Source organism: Neophocaena asiaeorientalis, unplaced genomic scaffold (assembly GCF_003031525.2).
Source record: "Neophocaena asiaeorientalis asiaeorientalis breed wild unplaced genomic scaffold, Neophocaena_asiaeorientalis_V1.1 scaffold246, whole genome shotgun sequence".
In the NCBI taxonomy this organism is placed as follows: Eukaryota; Metazoa; Chordata; class Mammalia; order Artiodactyla; family Phocoenidae; genus Neophocaena; species Neophocaena asiaeorientalis.
This window is the reverse complement of record NW_020174551.1, coordinates 2,860,386-2,879,787: the sequence shown is the minus strand read 5'-3', so window position 1 is coordinate 2,879,787 and position 19,402 is coordinate 2,860,386. Positions and strand designations below refer to the sequence as shown.

General features: G+C 43.4%; 1 protein-coding gene across 1 annotated transcript in view; it reads right to left on the bottom strand.

Moving 5' to 3' along the window:
• Positions 1 to 18,774, bottom strand: part of AOX1 (aldehyde oxidase 1) — a 70,442-nt gene extending 51,668 nt beyond the window's left edge. The window contains exons 1-10 of the mRNA XM_024757377.1: positions 18,662 to 18,774; positions 12,537 to 12,594; positions 9,774 to 9,870; positions 8,161 to 8,269; positions 6,560 to 6,686; positions 4,172 to 4,233; positions 3,088 to 3,177; positions 2,368 to 2,448; positions 1,177 to 1,321; positions 373 to 465 (exon numbers count right to left, since the gene is read on the bottom strand). Of these exons, the coding sequence (XP_024613145.1) occupies positions 373 to 465; positions 1,177 to 1,321; positions 2,368 to 2,448; positions 3,088 to 3,177; positions 4,172 to 4,233; positions 6,560 to 6,686; positions 8,161 to 8,269; positions 9,774 to 9,870; positions 12,537 to 12,594; positions 18,662 to 18,706 (907 nt within the window). The 5' untranslated portion in view covers positions 18,707 to 18,774. The remainder of the gene's footprint in view (positions 1 to 372; positions 466 to 1,176; positions 1,322 to 2,367; positions 2,449 to 3,087; positions 3,178 to 4,171; positions 4,234 to 6,559; positions 6,687 to 8,160; positions 8,270 to 9,773; positions 9,871 to 12,536; positions 12,595 to 18,661) is intronic.
• Between the last annotated feature and the right edge of the window lie 628 nt (positions 18,775 to 19,402).

Genomic DNA, 19,402 nt, shown 5'->3' with positions numbered 1-19,402 from the left:
TGGAAAAGCCAGTTTGTAAGCTGCTTCATACGTAAACTTGTTTGGTTACTACTGTGCTTCTGGAGAGCAAAGACTCTCATCTTTATCTTCTACCCAGCACTTAGCACAGTACCCTTCACTGAAGAGCTGTTACATTTCCCTCACACAGCAGACATAAAAGTTCTTCAGTGAAAACCCGACTCTTCAGACAATTAGTATCTCGTATAATCATAGAGAATTCTTCCCTGAGCCTCCTCCAGAGTTATCACCTAACAAGGGAGTCTCTCTGTATATTCTAATTATGAATAAGACTTTTTTTGCTTGTCTGCTGAGCAAAGCAAATAAGCTGATTAATGCATTTTAACTAAGAAAATAGGGACCTTAAGAACTCACCATTATCTGTATAGTTTACAACACTCAGTTCTTCAATTCTATCAGGAGAAATTATAACTGGGTGAAAGATGCCTTTAAATTTCATGTCAGGCCCTGAAGGATTAGGAAAAAAAAATAAGCAGACTGAGATGAAGGGGGGATAACTGCCTTTTAAATTTTGAGATTGTGATTAAAACTGATGTCTTTAAATATATAAAAATTACATATCTATTGGTCTGTTTATTGCCAAATCACACACACAGAGAACGGACGGGTGGATTTTCACTAAACTTGGGGAACTCTTTGGACTCGTCAGCCTTAAAACTTGGCAGACACGTCCAAGACCACTTGTGGTATACTCAAAATTCTCCTTGGGAAGACTCTAGGAGACTCCTCAGAGAAGTAGGCAGTCAAACTGAGTTTACAATGGACACCATAGAAAGAGCCTGTCACTGCAGTTTAAGAAAACCTATTATGGCCATTGAGACACCACTGAGAGAGGAAACAGCAATTTCAAATACAAGCCCCAGATCAGTGTCTACATGGAAAGACAGGACAGCTGTCACTGGAGCTGCTGCTGCTAATTTGTCACGGAGCAGGCCTCTTGGGTACAGCTCTGTGCACTGCTCCGGTTAGGGCAACAGGAATTCACTTATGTGATGAAGTTGTAAGTCTCTTGAGCAGTGCTCAAGGGAAGTCAAGTATAAATGATTTAAAATGTTATTTCAGACTGCTTTTTCTGAGAACATGCATATATGAGGTTTTCTCCTCCCCAAAGCCCTTTTCCTCAGTTTCCTCATAAGAAGTCCCTGGGGATCTACATACCCACAGAGGTGTTCCCCATGACAACCGGGGCCTGGGGATACTTGACTTTGGCTTCTAGAAGTTCCTTCAGGGTCACTGGAGAAATCCATGTCATTCTATCACCACCAAAAATCCTGGCCCTTTGTGGTTGTTTCTCAGCCATTGTCTATTGAAAAAGCAGTAAAGATTCAAGATCGTCTCGTGATAATATTTCCACCTGTTTCTTCTCTGTCTTTACAGGAACAGAAACAGGAGATAGAGATCTTTTTAAAAAATAAAGTAGGGCTTCCCTGGTGGCACAGTGGTTGAGAGTCTGCCTACCGATGCAGGGGACACGGGTTCGTGCCCCGGTCCGGGAGGATCCCACATGCCGCGGAGCAGCTGATCCCGTGAGCCATGGCCGCTGAGCCTGCGCGTCCGGAGCCTGTGCTCCGCAACGGGAGAGGCCACGGCAGTGGGAGGCCCGCGTACCGCAAAAAAATAAAAAAATAAAGTAAAAGTGGGACTTCCCTGGTGGCGCAATGGATAAGACTCGGCGCTCCCAATGCAGGGGGTCCAGGTTCGATCCCTGGTCAGGGAACTAGATCCCACATGCCACTAGTAAGAGTTCGCATGCCATAACTAAGGAGACCATGCGCTGCAAGTAAGACCCAGCTCAACCAAATAAATAAATATTTTTAAAAAAATCATCATTGGAAAAAACAAAACAAAATAAAATAAAATAAAAGTCACCTAAAAGTAGAGCTTTACTAGGAATCAGAGTACAAGATAAAATGTGACAATATTTTACTCCTTCTGGAGACTATTCCAATACATCTCCCTTTGGTGCTTTTATATCTCAAAAGAATACAGTTCAATGCTTAAAAATACTTTACATGCTTAATTTCGTCAAAACATTTAATGGAAGAATAAAACTCAGCAAAACCGGAAATAGAAAACATGTCTAAATCTACAGATGCTGTGATGTCTTTTCAGGACATTTTTTAATGCATACCATCTGCTGCTTCTTACATTCAACTGTCCCCTGGTGGTGACTCCACCCTCATTCCCCCATCTCTGCCCTGGTCCCATACTCTTTAGACCTTGGACTGAGAATGGCAGGTGGATATTACCTATTCGCCAATCAGCTTTCAAGAGGATCCATAAGCAAATATCCTTCCTGGCATTTCACCGTGAATTCCTCTAGGATGAGCTCAACTTTGTCTTACTTACCATTAGCTCAGGAGGAAATATCAATTCCTGAGTTGGATCCAATGGCAGAAACTCCTCTTCTGAGAAAAGTTTTAGATTTGTCTTAAGAAGAGAAAGTACCAGAAGTTATTGTCATCAGGCAATTCTCCCTACTTTAAATCCTTTTGTGGAATAAGGTCAGATGAAGATAGGCATAGAAGAGACAGACAGACAAAATACCCCACTGGTCAGCCATGGTACCTGGGCTCTAAGCCAAGGGCTCTAACACAGACCAGGTCACCAGCATCTCAGTGCAGATGCTGGTGGGCCTCCAAAGCCCTCAGCCCCTGCACATGCTCCTTGGAGTCTGAGGGGAGCACAGGAGGCAGCAGCGTGAGACACAACTGAGAGCCAGAACACTCCCCTGAATTGCCACCTCTCTTATCACTCCCTGCCCTTCCATTTCCCTAACATCTCCACTAGAAAAAAGACTTGAAGAAGGCTTTTTTTAAACTAAGAGATCAATGTGTTCTCCCTCCTATAGGTAGTTGTATGTGACCGAGAGTAACATCAGGAGTGAGGGATGAAGTTGTTAGGTTAGATTTTTTTTTTTTTTGGATAGACATGGGGTGAGAATGGGGGAGGGGACATGCTGCACACCTCAAATTAGCTACCTTACACAACCATTTAATCTTCCTAAAGGTAAGTTGGTCTCTACTCATGTCCTGAGAAAACCTTATAAAAAATTTACATTTCACTGACCTCATTTCCTTCCTCAAACTCTGGTAATCCATTTATTCCTTGATCCAAACAGCAAACCCCATTTTCTTTACTTTGATAGCAGCCAGAAGTCTAGTGGGTGAAAAAAACAAATAACCAAGAATTTATTGTTGATTCTACTAAATATTTTTTGGCTTTATTGAGATATAATTAACAAATAAAATTGTGTATATTTAAAGTGTACAACATGACTATTTGACATGCGTATACTTTGTGAAGTGATGACCACAACCAGGTTAATTAACACATCCATCACTCACAGTTACCATTTGTGTGTGTGTGTGTGTGTGTGTGTATGTGTGTGTGGTGATAACACTTAAGGTCTACTCTCTTCACAAATTTCAAGTACACAACACAGTATTATTACTATAGTCACCAGGCTGTAAAGATCTTATAACAAAGTCTGGCACATGGCAATAAATATTAACAATGGTTGATTTAATATTTCATTAACAAGAAATAATTTATTAATTTATTATTAATAATTTACTAATAAAGAAATATTAACAATAACAAGTATTATTATTATCACTCTGTTCTTACGATACACTGCTTTCATCATTTAAATTCCAAAGGGCCATCTTATGTCCCTCATTTCAACATTGTTTGTTCATCTATTCATTCAACAAGCATCGATTGAGTGCCTAATTCCATTGGTGCACAGTGACTCAGCCTCTGCGTCAAGCAGACCACATTCTGGTGAAGAGACGGAAGAGCAAATGGGCAATTACACCACCGTGTGCCCAGTGCTGTGATAGGGGTGCGGGAGCAGCGGGGCAGGGTACCCAACCCAGACAAGCAGGTCAGTTAAGACCCCTTGGAACAATGACCCACAGCCAATGTCGAAGTGCTCAGGTGCTGCCTGTGTGGCTACCAGGGCAAGCTCAATGAACCAGGGTAGGCGCCCTGCTCAAGATCAAGTAACAAACAGCAATTACGGACCTTGAGATAAGAAGTAGCCCTGCATTAGTGAAATGGGCTATTCTCCTAATCACACCTGCCAACCCGCACTATTTTGTTTCATTGAGGAAAAAATATACTCAAAAACGTGTTCCTTTCTACTCACTTTACAGAAAGTCTTGCATGCATCGATTATGGGCCTGTATCCAGTGCAACGGCACAAGTTACCTGGAGGGGAAAAACCCAACTCTGTTAATCAAGGAACCTAGAGAGAGGCACCGTCTGCCAGATGCATGCTGGAAATAAGGACCCCATCCAAGAAGGAAGCCCTGTTTGACATTTTGGTCCCCAAATCCACAAAGTCGGATTTTTTTTTTTGTCAGCTACTTGGGATACTTGGTTGATAGTCTTGAGGTAGTCTAACAACTCAGCTATTTGTACTTTCTCTCTGTAAACAGTTTTTATATCCTCTGCTTGTGATAGGTGCTCAAAGAACACAATGATTTCAAGCCAAGAACTCTTGGTCTATAGGCACATTCAAGAGCTAAGCTTCACAACCCAAATGCCCATCAACAGATGATTGGGTTAAGAAGATGTGGTATATATACATATAATGGAATGTTACTGAGCCATAAAAAAAGAATAAAATACTGCCATTTGCAGCAATGTGGATGGACCCAGAGAATATTATGCTAAGTGAAATAAGTCAAAGACAAATACTGTATGATATCATTTATATGTGGAATTAAAAAAATAATACAAATATACAAAACAGAGACAGACACAGAAAACAAACTTGTGGTTACCATAGGGGAGAAGGAAGAGGAAAGGTAAATTAGAAGTATGGGATTAACAGATACAAACTACTATATATAAAATAAACAACAAGGATTTACTGTATAACCCAGGGAATTTTACCCATTATCTTGTAATAACCTATAATGGAATATAATCTGCAAAAATACTGAATTACTATGCTGTACACCTTAAACTAACACAATATTGTAAATCAACTATACTTCAATAAAAAATTTTATTTTCCATATGCAGTAAAAGACAATGTAAATAAAGCTACATTGTACGTCATCTTTTTTGGTATTTAAAAAAAGAGCTAAGCTGCAGTTGATAGAAAGATCAAAGGCATTATACAGCAGCAAAGATAATTTTTAAACTCTGGAAGCAATTGGGCACACAATTTATTTACAATAAATCATTAGGCCAGTGCTCCTCCACAGTGGTCCACATCCCATGTTCTCCTCCAACCCCCAAACCTGGCATCTGTTTAAAACACAAAGCCACTGAAGCCAGCTGTCTGGGGTTGGGTCCCAGGAATCTTCATTCTTTACAAACTCCTATGTAAGTCTTAAGCACCTGAAAATTTGAGAACCCCTTGTCACTTGTTCACATCACAAACGGCCACGAGATCAAATGCATAAGACGACTTAAGGGAAATAAGGCAGAAGACAGTTTGTGTCTTATGCACCTCCCCTTTCTACTTCTGTTTAGTCCTGTCTTCCCTGGAACACTTTTGCAGAGGAGCTGAACACATGAGCTTTAGGCCCATGTAACATGGCAGAGAAATAAGGTGCCTGGGAGACAGGAGACAAGTAGAGCCATGAAGAATTTCACCAGAAATAGGATTTGGGAGGCTCTTATTCTTTAGAATTTTTCAGAGTCCTGTTAATGAAGGCCTCCTCCAATGCGCCCCCCATCCCCCACTACACACTCACACACACACACACACACACACACACACACACACACACACGCACACACACTGAGCTCCTGAACTTGATAAACTAGCTCCAGATAAAGGCAGTTCTTTGAAATAAGTATCACCAGAAGATGTCAGTCTCTTTGATTTCATGTTGTATTCATCATATGAGCCCTCTGATAACTTCATATTGCCCTGAGAGCACGCACCCAATAGGAGAGAGCAGCGTGTGGAGATAACTGGACCCTTTCCAAGGGTAAATGAAAAAACTGGCTTTGTAATTATTATTAAAATAAGCAAACAATAAAAAAGGGAGGAGACTCTTATAGACTAAGAGAGACTTGAGGGTTTCCCTGGTGGCGCAGTGGTTGAGGGTCCGCCTGCCGATGCAGGGGACGCGGGTTCGTGCCCCGGTCCGGGAAGATCCCACATGCCGCGGAGCGGCTGGGCCCGTGAGCCATGGCCGCTGAGCCTGCGCGTCCGGAGCCTGAGCTCCGCAACGGAGGGGGGCCCGCGTACCGCAAAAAAAAAAAAAAAAAAAAAAGAGACTTGAGAAATATATCAGCCAAGTGCAATGTGTGGATCATGTTTGAATCCTGATTTGACTCCTCCACTTATTGGTGACATAATTTTTAGTAAATTACTCTCTTTAAACCTCAGTTTCTCCATCTATGAAATGGGGGATAATAATAATGCCTACCTTATAAAGTTATCATAAAGAGTCAATGAGGTAATGTTTATATAGCACTTAATGCAGTGTGTGGCACCTGATAAATGGCTAATCTTAGCTATCATTATCAACATCATTTAAAAATTAAAGCACACACACATATAACCTACCACCAAGAGCATCAGTTAACTGACTCAGGGTGGGCTCTGGATGGTTCCTCAGCAGCGTGTAGATGGACATCACCATCCCAGGGGTGCAGAAGCCGCACTGCGTGCCATGACACTTGGCAATCCTCTCCTGGAAGCACAGAAAGGTTGAAAGGCAGAATCTTGGGCCTGACCCGAGACCTAATGAATCAGAACTTGCATTCTAACAAGATCCCTGGGCGGTCCACATGCACATTAAAGTTGGAGAAGAAGCCCTGGAAAATCCTTCTCAGCCCTTTCTTGGGCTGGGGTGGCCGTGATGACTGGTCCTCAACAGCTTTTGAGCTTCATTGAAGTTCTCAGCTTTTTCAGAATCACCAGGGGAGCTTTAAAATTTCCAAGGTCCAAGCAGTACCTCAGACCATTTGACTGAGAATCTCTGGGGTGGGGCACAGACATATATTTTTTAAATATTCCCAGGTGTTTCAATCTGTAGTCCAGAATGGGAATCACCGAGATAAAGGAAGTCCTTCAAAGAAATGAACTGAATTATATTCAAGTTGAGGGGAAAAAACCCTTTTATTTCCCAAGTGCCTTTATCTGCCCACTATTGCCCTAACACTTCAGCACACAGGAACTCTTTTACAAAGTGCCATCATTAATCCAAAAACAATCAAGAAGGAAACATTGCCTTGATTTCTCTTCCAAATCTCCCCCCAGCCCCCAGCCTGTTCTTTTTGGAGTCTAACTTCAAAGGTGCAAGCCCATTTCAGAAGCCGTCATCTGTCTACACTGCAGCCAGGAGATGGGCGGCAGGTACTAAATGAAAGGGTGTCTTCATGCCTCCGAACAGCCGAGTCTCATAAGCATACCCAGGCAGAATCTGCTCCTTCTAGGTAAAGAGGTTTCATAGAAAATAAACAGAACCCAAGATCCCTTCAAGCACAGAGAATTTGAACTTTGGCCATTTTCTATGTTGCCCCTATCTTTTTCCTCTTCCACCCTCTCCTCTTAAGTGGTACTCATTAACTTAGATAAAAACAAGTAGCAACAGCATTTTTCTGGGCAATGTATACATAATTGAAAGAGTCAGGAGTCTGAGATGTCCTTTCATTGAGGCAAAGTTCTAACAAGGTGCCTCCTTAGGAGAAAAGCTTCAAAATTCATTAACAACTCCTATTATATATCTTCCGAACAAGCCCTAAATTTAACAAATCTTTTTGGTAGCTGAGATTTTCACTCAGCTTTAAAATCATGTTATTTTCCTCTTTATAGAAAAAAAATATTAAGATTATATCCCCCAATGCACTTGGCTCTCATTTCTTTATAAGTTTGGAAAATGTAAAATGGACAGGTCCCATCTAATTAGAATACAGAAAACAACGCTAGTGATGTCAAGATTTTTTTTTTTTTTAAAGAGAAAGTTCTCTAGTCTTTCAAAAGTATTTTTCTAAGAAGTCAGTCACATGTCCCAGGTTTCACTCCTGGCCCCCAGCTTGGTGTCATCTGTTGGCTGTGACCAAGCAGCAGGGCTCATTGATCTACTGTATTAATTTCAAGAACTCATCATGTCATTAATGGTTTTCGAAGCACAGAAACCCTATGAAGAAGAGGTGCATCCTCACCTGAACAGGATGAATCCTGGTCCTGGTGCTTCCTATGCCTTCCACTGTGGTGACGGCAGCACCATACAGAGAACAGATGGGAATCAGACAGGCATTGGCTGAATAATGTCTTCAGAATGAAAAAGAGAAGCACAAACTACATTGTATCCAGTGGGAAAGGAGCACCTCCAACGTGGCAGGTTTTGTATAATGTCCTAGGCTTTGCATATACATTTTGTCCTTAGCTCATGGCCACTTTACACAATGAGACTCTGAGGGTCAGAGTGAGTTGCTCAGGATCCCAGCTGGAGTGTCAGATAGGATTCAAATTAGGCCTCCTAATTCTAACTCAAGAACAGTTTCCACTAACGTTGTTTTTTTCTCTTGATTGAGGGGCTGACATTCTCCTCTCCAGTCACTTGTGACTATCACCTAGAGCATATTTCATCCTCCAAGCAGATGCTGGGCAAGGGGTTAGTTGGGCAATAAAGTTAAACGGATATTGTGCCTCAGAAGAAGAAACGGTGTGGATACAGAACTCCTCAATCCCACAAACCTACTGCTAGAAAATGTCTAACTCAAAACGACTCCTAAAATGTTCTCATTTACCAAACAAAATTACAGATGGCCAATAAATACATGAAATGAACGTTCAACCTCAAAAGCAATCAAGAGAGATTCAAATTAAGCAATGAAAAATCATTTTTATCAAAGAAAATGACAAAGATTTAAAAAACTGTAATATGCATTATTAGCAAAGGTTTGGGAAAATGGAATTCACATACTGCTGAAAAGAATGTAAACTGATAGAGCTCTTCTGAGAGACATTTTGCTGGAAGGCATAAAAACTTAAAGACGCACTCACTCTTTTTATCCTCTTAATTCCATCTCCATGGATCTATCATAAGGAAATTATCAGAAACATAAACATATATATACACATGAATGCTCACTCTCCTTATAATAGTGAAAACCAAAAAATAATCTAAGTGATCACTATTTGGGGGTTGGTTTTGATACACCCAAACAACAGAACATATACAGCCATTAAAATTATATTTATTATTTTGAAAAGATACTCATGAGAAGTTCAGCAAAAAATAGAGGTTTCTAAGCTGTATAGGCAGTATGCTTCCTTATGTATACACACAAAAGAAAGACTGGAAGAATATTTTTCATTTATTAAATAAATGTAAATATTTATTGAGTGCCTACTGTGTGCCAGGTGGAGTACCAGGCACTAGGATTCATTGGTGAACAAGACAGATAAAATCCCTGCCTTTGTAGAGTATATATTCTAGTTGAGGAAGATGGACAATACTTAGGTACATAGACAATACATACACACACAAACATATGGTGAGAAGTGCTATGAATACCTTAATATAGGCGAAGGGAGTAGGGAGTTGCCGAGGTGAGATGGGGCACTGCTATGGAGAAGGTGATCAGGGAGGGCTGAGAATGTAACATTTTTGCTGGAACCGGAATGATTTGATGCCCGTCAACGTATCCCCAATGCCTATCACAGTTCCTGTCACATAGTAGGTGCTCAATGCATATATACCAAAGGAAGAAGAAAAACAAAGTTCAAAGCTACAAAATTTCAACCATATCTGGACTTTGCAGCAAGGTACCTTATCCTCTTGGTAATGGGGTTACATCGTGATATCATCACCGTGCAGGCACCACAGCCTCCTGCTCCACAGCCATATTTAGTTCCTGTGAGTCGGACTGGAAAAAGCACAGTTAAAGATAATGTGTTTTCCATAATTCTCTTTGTGAAATAGCTCCGACCTTAGGAGACAACACCATCAAAGACTCTTAAATGTACAGTTAAGTTTGATACTTATCTATCAAATAATGTATGTATGTCTTAGCTGCTATTATTTATAATCTTGTAAATTCTTGATTCCCATTTGCATGCTATATCTAGTCTCTTCCTTTTTAAAACAACTGGACCCCAGGTTGCCAAAAATAAGGCCAAACTTAAGAAGAGGAAGAGTCTACACACATAAGGCCTTGAGGATTTGAAGGTATGAGCACACTGCATATCTATTCTTACCCTTATCTGTGTCTTGGGTGACATACAAAGTAGAATGTCAAATTGTAAATAATTCTTAGAATATTTGTGTCATGTTATACAAGTGTGCCATATTTCTCTGCTTCTCAGTGGCAGAAACTGCTGGTTGTTTCCCAATATCTTTTCCCTCATTCTTTCTTGGTAATAGAAATCTTAATTTTTGAGCTATACACATGGTTGCCCAGAATTAAAAAAATACATTTTCACAGCCTCCTCTGATGCTTGGTGGGGTCATTAACAATGTTGGCCAATGGGATGTAAGCATAAAGGCTGTTTTTGACATCCAGGAGGGAAATGTCCTCAGAGGGAGAGGGGTGCCCCTCCTTCATCCCTTACTTCTTCCTATTTGCTGGAATTCAGATATGATGGCTGGACCTCAGTGAGTTATCTCTGACCATGAGGAGAAAGCTTCTTGCTGAGGAGGGTGAAGCAGCAAGACAGAGCTTGGTTCCTGATAGGGTTGTGACAATGCTTTGCTAGCCTGGATCTACCTACCTTTGGGATTCCTTTATGTGAGTATGACAACCATGGGAATGTGCCTCAGAGACTTCCTTCAACATAGAGGGCAACTGACCAAGAGAGCCAACTGCTGCACTTTGATATCCATCACCCCACTTTTCATCAAGGCCATGCCTCACACGGGCTGCTTCCCACCAATGGCTCAGTGCTATGCAGAGGTATGGGAGTCCTTGTCAACCATTCTCAGTGGCTTTGATGAACGTGCCTTAGACTGCACAGCAGTCTGAGACCCTTCAACTCAGTCTTCTCTCCCTCTCTTCCTTACAGGTCTCAGTCTTCTACGGCTGCCTCCCTATTTCACTCAGGCATTTTTCCTAATAAAACCCTTGAATATTTAATCTCGTTTTTTAGTGTGTGCTTCCCAGAGAACCTGAAATAACACAATGAGAAAGAAATAAACTATCTTGTTTACTGCTATTGGGATTTTCTGTCACTCACAAGTGAACCAAATCTTAAATATCACATTGGTACCATGGATAACCAGGAAATTAGTATTAATTACTTTTATGTCCAAAAACCTTGAGGACTTCCCTGGTGGCACAGTGGTTAAGAATCCACCTGCCAATGCAGGGGACATGGGTTGGATCCCTGGTCTGGGAAGATCCCACATGCTGTGGAGCAACTAAGCCCGTGTGCCACAACTACTGAGCCCGCGTGCTGCAGCTACTGAAGCCCGTGCGCCTAGAGCCCGTGCTCCGCAACAAGAGAAGCCACTGCAGCATGAGAAGACTGTGCACCTCAACAAAGAGTAGCCCCTGCTCGCCACAACTAGAGAAAGCCCGTGCACAACAATGAAGACCCAATGCAGCCAAAAATAAATAAAATTAATAGAATAATAATAATAAAAAATCCTTGAATGGCTTTCAGAAGACAGCTATTGATATTTTCTGAGTTGTGTGCTCTTTTGGGAATTTCACTCTCTCTGGGGGAAAAATGTACAAATTCCCATTGTCACACAAGTTTGCATATAATGTAGTGGGGTCCACAGACCTCTGTAAGCCCACTGGAGTTCATGCGTAGCAGGATAAGAATCCATTCCTTAGATGACTTTTATTGAGAAAGTTTTTCCAAGGTAACATTTTCAGGTTTAATGTCTCTATTGTTCTTTCACTTTCATTTCAGGAGATTTCTGTGCTCTGTTTTTCTTTTTTTAAATAACTTTTATTACTTGTTTATTTATTTATTTTTTATTTTTGGCTGCGTCAGGTCTTAGTTGCAGCATGCGGGATCTTTCATTGCGGTGCGCAGGCTCTTCACTGCAGTGCGTGGTCTTCTCTCTCTAGTTGTGGCTTGCATGCTCGGTAGCTGCGGCTTGCGGGCTTAGTTGTCCCGCCGCATGTGGGATCTTAGTTCCCCAACCAGGGATCAAACTGTGACCCCTGCATTGGAAGGTGCATTCTTAACCACTGGACCACCAGGGAAGTTCCTGTGCTCTCTTTTTCTAATGGGCATGATGATTAGTCCTTGAAGGTAGAATATCAATATTGTGACTCAATTCTAAAGGATGTTTAATTAAGCCATTTTAGCACCCATTGTTTTAATTCCCATTGTTAGCTTCTCCATTTTATTCAATATATTTAATGCCAAAACAGAGATTAGAAAGAACTTGGTTCTCTGATAAGCACAATTGTTCACTGCCTACAAAACTCCAATCTAGGACTTTCTTAAAGATGAACATAAAGCCCCAGTAGGGAATATGACTCATTGTGGCTCTAAAAAGATATTTGAAATAACACTTGATGAGGATATCAGGGATATACACACATACACACATATGCACACTCAAGGCAAAGGATACGCTTCTTCCTCAGATATGGTAACAGCATTGTTTCAGGATCGACATTTTTTTCTATCACCTGTACCAAAAGAAAGAGTTTAACTCACAAAGCTGAGAGAACTAGAATATTTACATCGGTGATTTCATGAACATGCGCTCTTCTACTCATATTCTAAACTTGATTTAATGTTTACGGAACACCTGTGATATACAAATCACCTCTCTGAAGTGTGAAGTCTACATCTTGAGCCCCGGCCACTACTCTGCCACTGTCCTTGGTCCTGAATTATCACTGTTCTCTAAGGCGGTGGTTGTTTCTGCTAACAAAACACTACTGACTCCTGTCCAACTTCTCCTAGAAAGTCTGAGGCAAGTGAGGGTAAAGATAACAGTAGAACTGAATACAGGAGCGGGAGGAAGAGAAAGAGAGAGGTGGGGGAGGTCTCCTGGACTAGAATAGTCTCTGAGAAATTGATATAGTTTTTTTTTAAAGACTTATTTGTTCACCATGTTCAAAGAATTACAGTTTCCAGAAAGAGATCACAACCAACCATGGCTCCCAAATCTAAGAGACAAAGGATGATACAAACATGTGCAAGCAAAGACACACTTAAGAAGTAAGTTTGTGTGGGCAGCCTAGCAGTTAGAACAGCAGCACCCAATGGATGGCGTGACTGAAATGTCACGATTGGTTATGTTTTCCAAAGTGACCGTGTTTTCTCTTTTTTGATGACAAATTTGGATTTCTTTTACATTCACAAATAGAAGCATGATTTGCTTCACAATTTCAGAACTAGAAATCATGCTTCACCATGTTATACTAATTTTCCCTTCTGGAAAGTAGGTGATGAGGGGACACATGCTTCCTCCCTCAATTCTAAGTGGCCATAGGCCAGGCAAAGTGAGGCACGTGTCAATTACCAAGGTCAGATCTGTGCCCTAGAGGAATGTGCAATATGGTAACAGACAAGTGATGTGTGTGTGTGTGTGTGTGTGTGTGTGTGTGTGTGTGTACATACTAGAATACAAGGAAAACTGTGGGATGTCCCCAGGCATCCCTAACTAAATTGGTCCTCAAATGGAACTCTTTATTTCCCAAACTTACTTCTTCCTTTCTTTTCCCTAACTTGTTTAATAGCCTTACCATCTGCTAGGTCACCTAAGCTTAAAAAACTGCGCTATCTGCGACATTTTCTTTCCTTCAATCCACCACAGTCAGCATCACCAAGTCCTGCCATTTAAACTTCCAAAACGATTCTCTAAACACCCTTCACTTCTACTGTCACTCCCTGAAATCCACCCTTATTACCTCCAGCCTGAACAATGGTAACAGTTGCCTAACAGGTCTCCTGCCTCCATTCCGGGCACCTGCAATGCCCCCCTCTATACCACCACTGGAGCAACCTCTCTAAAATCCAAGTCTGATCATGTCCTGTATCTGCCTAAATCCAACACTGGCTCCTGGATGCCAAACTGCTCTGCTGGGAATTCCTGAATCACTCAGGGTGCTTGTTAAAATGAAACCCCTATCGAATCAGGATTTCTGGGAGAGGGAACCAGAAAATGTGCATCTTTAATGAATACACTGAGTGGGTCTTAGGTGAATTTCTACTCAAGAGCTCCTGGAACACAAGAAGAAATTAAAACTCCTTAGCATAGCCTACAAGGCCTCTTTGAGAAACTTTCCATCCTTTGTCATTCAACCCACGCATCTTGAACTCTGGTCACATGGGAGAACTGGCTGGTCCCAGCAGTGCAGGGACTTTTACCCTTAACTACATTTGCTTATAGGATTCCCTCTGTCCTGAAAGTCCTCCCTCTTTTCTCTACTTAGCAGAATTTTGTTTGCCACTCAAAGCCCTGCTCAAGTGTTCTCTCCTGTGGGATTTGCTGCCATTTAATATATCCTTCCCACCCTCTGCTCCAAGAAACAGTCCTCCTCTGTGCTCCCATGGTCAACATCTACACATCTTTCACAGAACGTGTTACTCTGATCCTGAGAGAAACCACCTTCCATTATTCTTTACGTCAAACACTGAACTAGGTGCTGGGGATATATGACAAGGACATAATAAATGTTAATTAATCTAAATGAATAACTTGATATGTACAGTTTGTTATGAGAACACTAAGAAAGGAGGGATGATTTCTCACAGGCTGGGACTTATGAACAGAAGAAAAGAAAGAAAAACAGAAGAACCAGTAATGGTGGCAGAAACTACTGATTGTCTGTCTCAGCATGCTTTCTCCATTTCTTCCTTCCTGCTGCCTGTAATAAAGATGACGTGGCAAGAATGCCAGCAACCATTTTAGACCACAAGGCAACACATTAACGGCAACAGGGGAAAAAAAAGAAAAGAAACTTGGGTCTCAGATGACACCAAGAAGCTTCTAGACCAGCTCTGCAATGTCTATCCCCAGATACAGTATCCTTTATGTAAAAGTAAACATAAATTATATCTTTTTTGAACTACTTAGTTTTCAATTTGTGCCATTTGCAGGTGAAACTAATTCTAATTCATACATATCATGATGAATCCTCAGAAGCCCAATTTTAATGGAGAGACAGGATCTGGGTAATAAAGAGCACTTTAAGCTTGAGAGAGATTTGTATTTTCATAAGGAATTAATGGAAGAGCAGGTCTTGCTTGCTTGGGTATTTGTTCCCAGAGATGTCCCAAGAGATCGGACTTTGGCTCAAAGTGCCCCTGGCTTGAAATGTGTTTACTTTTCTTGATTTGGTGGATGGCACATTTGGAGGAGGGAAGTGGGGCAGGGATCTGGCATGTACCCTGTCCGGGCAGGTCTTGGAGTGAAACAGGGAGGTCAGGACTCAGATGGTAGCTGGCAGGGGGTGGGGAGGGAGGGAGGGAATGAGGAACAGAGTTATTCTCACTGACTCTGGTTGGGAGAAATGATGCCAGCTCTCAGCTCAGGGTCATTGCATGTTTTTGTCTCAGTAAAGCCTTGCATGTTGCCAAGGGTGGCATGTGTCCCTCTGTATTTCCACTGGCCCTTTGGGAGATAAGTTCACATTGCACAAGGTTGACAAATCACTTTCCTCTGTGCAGGGCTTGTGACTAGTGCATGAAGGGGGCCTTGCCGGATACAAGACAGAGGCAGAAAGAAGAAAGAGAAAGAGATCAGGAGGAGAGAGAAAGGGGTAAAAGAACAGAAAATAAGGAAAGCTGAGAGGAAGAAGACAGAAGACGTGTGTATTGTGGGACATGGTGAGGAGAGAAAGACGGAAAGAGGCCTGAGGGGACAACCAATGAGGACACTTGCTCAAGGCCCCAGAGCTGCTGAGCATTAGAGCAGACAGCACAGGACTCAAATCCACGCCTAACCATTTCCAAAGCCCACACCTTTGATCTCTACACCTCACTGCTTCATAAAACGAGTTGCTACGGCTCCTGAGATGTGTTGAGAGTGGCATCTAGGATGTAATTTATTCCTGGGCTCTGCCTCCCGCAAACTCCATGTTAACTGAGTCACCTGCTTTGGAGGCTGCTGGTCAAGCGAGTAAGATTCCAGAAATCTCTCTGCAGCTCGATCTCTGACCAACCTGCATGGCCTTAGCCCCTACCCAACGACACCTTTTGGTGACCTGGGGGGATTCTGCAAAAAACCCAGATTGGAGGCCAATCACATCACCCAGAGTCTCCTAACTGGCTTCAAAGCTTCCTTTCAAGGGCAGGATTTTAATCCCAGAGGTTATGTTTGACTTCAAGACCCCCTCTCCTGGTGGCTTTCTTCTCTCACTTTTCACGACATCCACTCACCCTCTGAATCAGAAACTTTATTCTAATTCTATCCATGTGGCAATCAGGCTTGCTTGCTGGGATTGAAGCACACACCTAACAGAATTTGGAAGGGAGGGGCAGGAAAGGGAATTAACAGGGTAATTGCAAAAACTAAATCAATATTTCTAGCCTGCACTTTCCAAATGATCACAGGACTTTTGGCTCATAAATAAAACAAGCCCATAGATAAGAACCAGCTTATCTATTTTTAAAAATCAACAGAGCACGAGCTTCCCTGGTGGCGCAGTGGTTGAGAGTCCGCCTGCCGATGCAGGGGACACGGGTTCGTGTCCCGGTCTGGGAAGAGCCCACATGCCGCGAAGCGGCTGGGCCCGTGAGCCATGGCTGCTGAGCCTGCGTGTCCGGAGCCTGTGCTCCGCAACGGGAGAGGCAACAACAGTGAGAGGCCCGTGTACCGCAAAAAAAAAAAAAAATCAACAGAGCACAAACTATTATTAGCCATTCTGTTAAAAGTTCCACTACAGTTTGTTTGGGAGCAGGGGAGGGAGGAGGGGGAGAAGCAGCTAGACTCAAACACCTGTTTCCTCCTTTAACCAAAACCCTTATCATCTCCTCCAAAGCCCCTGGCCACATCTCCAGCCGCACCGGCCTCCTTGCTAACCCCCCGAGCACGAAGAAATCCTCGTGTCTGAGGATCTTTGCACCTCTGCTCCCTCGGTCTGGAATGCTTTTCCCTCAGACGTCTGTTCCTCACTTCATACTGGCCACCACTCAAATGTCAGCCTCTCAGAAAGTCTTAAACATCCATCCCGCCTGAAGAACCAGCTCTCACCACTCTCCGGCCCCTCACTCTGCTTTATTTTTTATCCTGGCATTTATCACTGCCTGGCTTGATACATTTCTATTTATTGATATGCTTGTCTTCTGTCTCCCCAGCACAACATAAACTCCGTGCAGACAGGGACTTGGTCATTTCTGTTGTGTCCCCTGAGGGCACTGGAACACTGGCATATAGCAGGCCCTTAAATAAATGGATTAAAAACTCACCATCACTCTTTGTGAAGTAGGCAGTATTATCTCTCTTTAACAGAGGAACTGAGGCTAGGTTAGGTTGTCTCCATAAGAATTGGAGCTGGAAATGAATACTTGTTTGTCCAAATATAAAGGCCAGAGCTGTGTCTACTATACCATTCAGTTATGCAAAAGAAAAAAAAAAATGACATCACGCGATCACTTCAAACCCAACTCCCATCTGCCATCCTCGCCCTTATCATGGTTCATGCTCATAGCAGTCCTGCGAGGGGGTCCTAACGGCCCCCAACACAGTTCAGGAAAAACAAGCTCATCTTACCCAGGGTGGAATCCAGGCAGCAGGAACAGAGGAAGATTTTATAGGGCCTAGAACTTGCACAGTTTGGGGGAGGGAATCCTCTTTAAGAAAAATAATACAAAATCCAAATTCGAAATTAGGCTCAGGGCTTTAGAAGAGGCCTCACAAGTGAGAGGCCCTGATGCTTGACCTTCCTTAGCTTTCTGGTGAGTCCCTGTGCCAGGCAGGGAAAGTCGGCCTATCCCGGCCCAGAAGCAGGGATCACAGGGCAGCTCTGAAGGCACCGGCGTGTGGAAAGGCCGCTATCACAGCCCTTGCTCCTTTGTCTGCTCTTAAGGAAGCCCTTTAACACTCCTGCCTCAGTTTCCCCCTTGCAAAGTGGTGGCAATATGCTGGGACAACCCGAAGAGTGAGCAATCTATAGTCGCGTCCGTGGGAGTGTTTTAAAGGATTCCCCGGGCGCTCTGCTGACTCCAAACATCGGACAATCGCTGGAACTGCCCCAGAGGATCTGCAGAGCCAGCACGGCTTCTGAGAGGGCAGCTGCCGCGCCAGCAGTGGACCCACTAAGGACCTTCGAGTCCCCAGAGGAGGGTGTCGGCTCAGTGCTGCCAGGAACTAGCTGTGACTTTGGAAACGATGGGAGTGAGAGGTCTCAATGAATTCATCTCTGTGGTCCTGTCCTGACTCCAAACCGCTCTCTGCTCATCCAAACACACCCAAGAGCTGAGGCCTAATGAAAGACGTTCGCGTTTGGGGGTGGGTCTGACGGAGGCAAGATTTGGGAGTGCTGACTCTGCCGAATAAGGACAGTCATTTCTCTTCCTGTTTATGGGGTGGGGTGCGGTTGATACTGTGCGTCTTGGAAAGAGAGGAGAAAGGAACATGAGGAAGGCGGAACCCAAAGATCCAGGCAGTCCCTTAAGACGCATCCTTTCCCTGCCCCGACGCGCAGGCAAACCCGCGTGCAGCCCAGGGCCCGGCGCCTGAGCAGCGCTCCAGCACCGGGGAGGCCCGGCGGGACCGGCCGGGCAGCCCCGGGGCGCGCTCACCTTGCGGCCGTTCACGTAGAAGAGCAGCTCGGTCGTCCCGTCCATGGTGGCGTCCCGCGGTCCCACCGCGCAGGCCCGCGGTCCGAGGATCCCGAGGAAGAGTCGCCAGCACCTGTGACCCGACACGACGACGCAGACCTGGCTGCAGAGTCCTAAAGTCCAGCCACCGCCGAGGGATAAAGTCCCAATTAAGATCCAAAGTGCGGTGAGCGCCCGGCCAGGGAAGCTCTCCCCCCGGATGTCAGGACGTCACCGCCGCGCTCCCTCCGGCCTGAGACCATTGGCTGAGACCCTCGTTCCCTCGCCTGAGGCGGTGGGCGTCTGCGCCCCACTCCCCCGCCTCTTAGCAGGTAGGGCGGGTCCTGTGACTCTCTACGGTCTCTTATATTGGTACATATTTTAATGACTTTCCAGCTAGATTTGAAGTCCGGGAACAGTAGGGGATTTTTTTGTACCTTTCCTGCCACCACGCCTGCCTCATCCTGTACTTTTAACAGTTGATAAACAATCACATTCATTCCAGCTTTGCAGGAAAGAAACTTAAGGACAATGGATGGTTTTACAACTTTACCTCATAGTTTTACAAACAATTATTCCAGTTTTTTATATCAAGAGCTACCTTGATATAAACTATCTTTTTTAAGTTTTATCGTTATTCAGTTTATCCAGTAAATCACTATAAAGTTTATCTGATGAGTGTTAATAGTGATGTAAAACATCTCGAAAAACTTTTTAAAAATA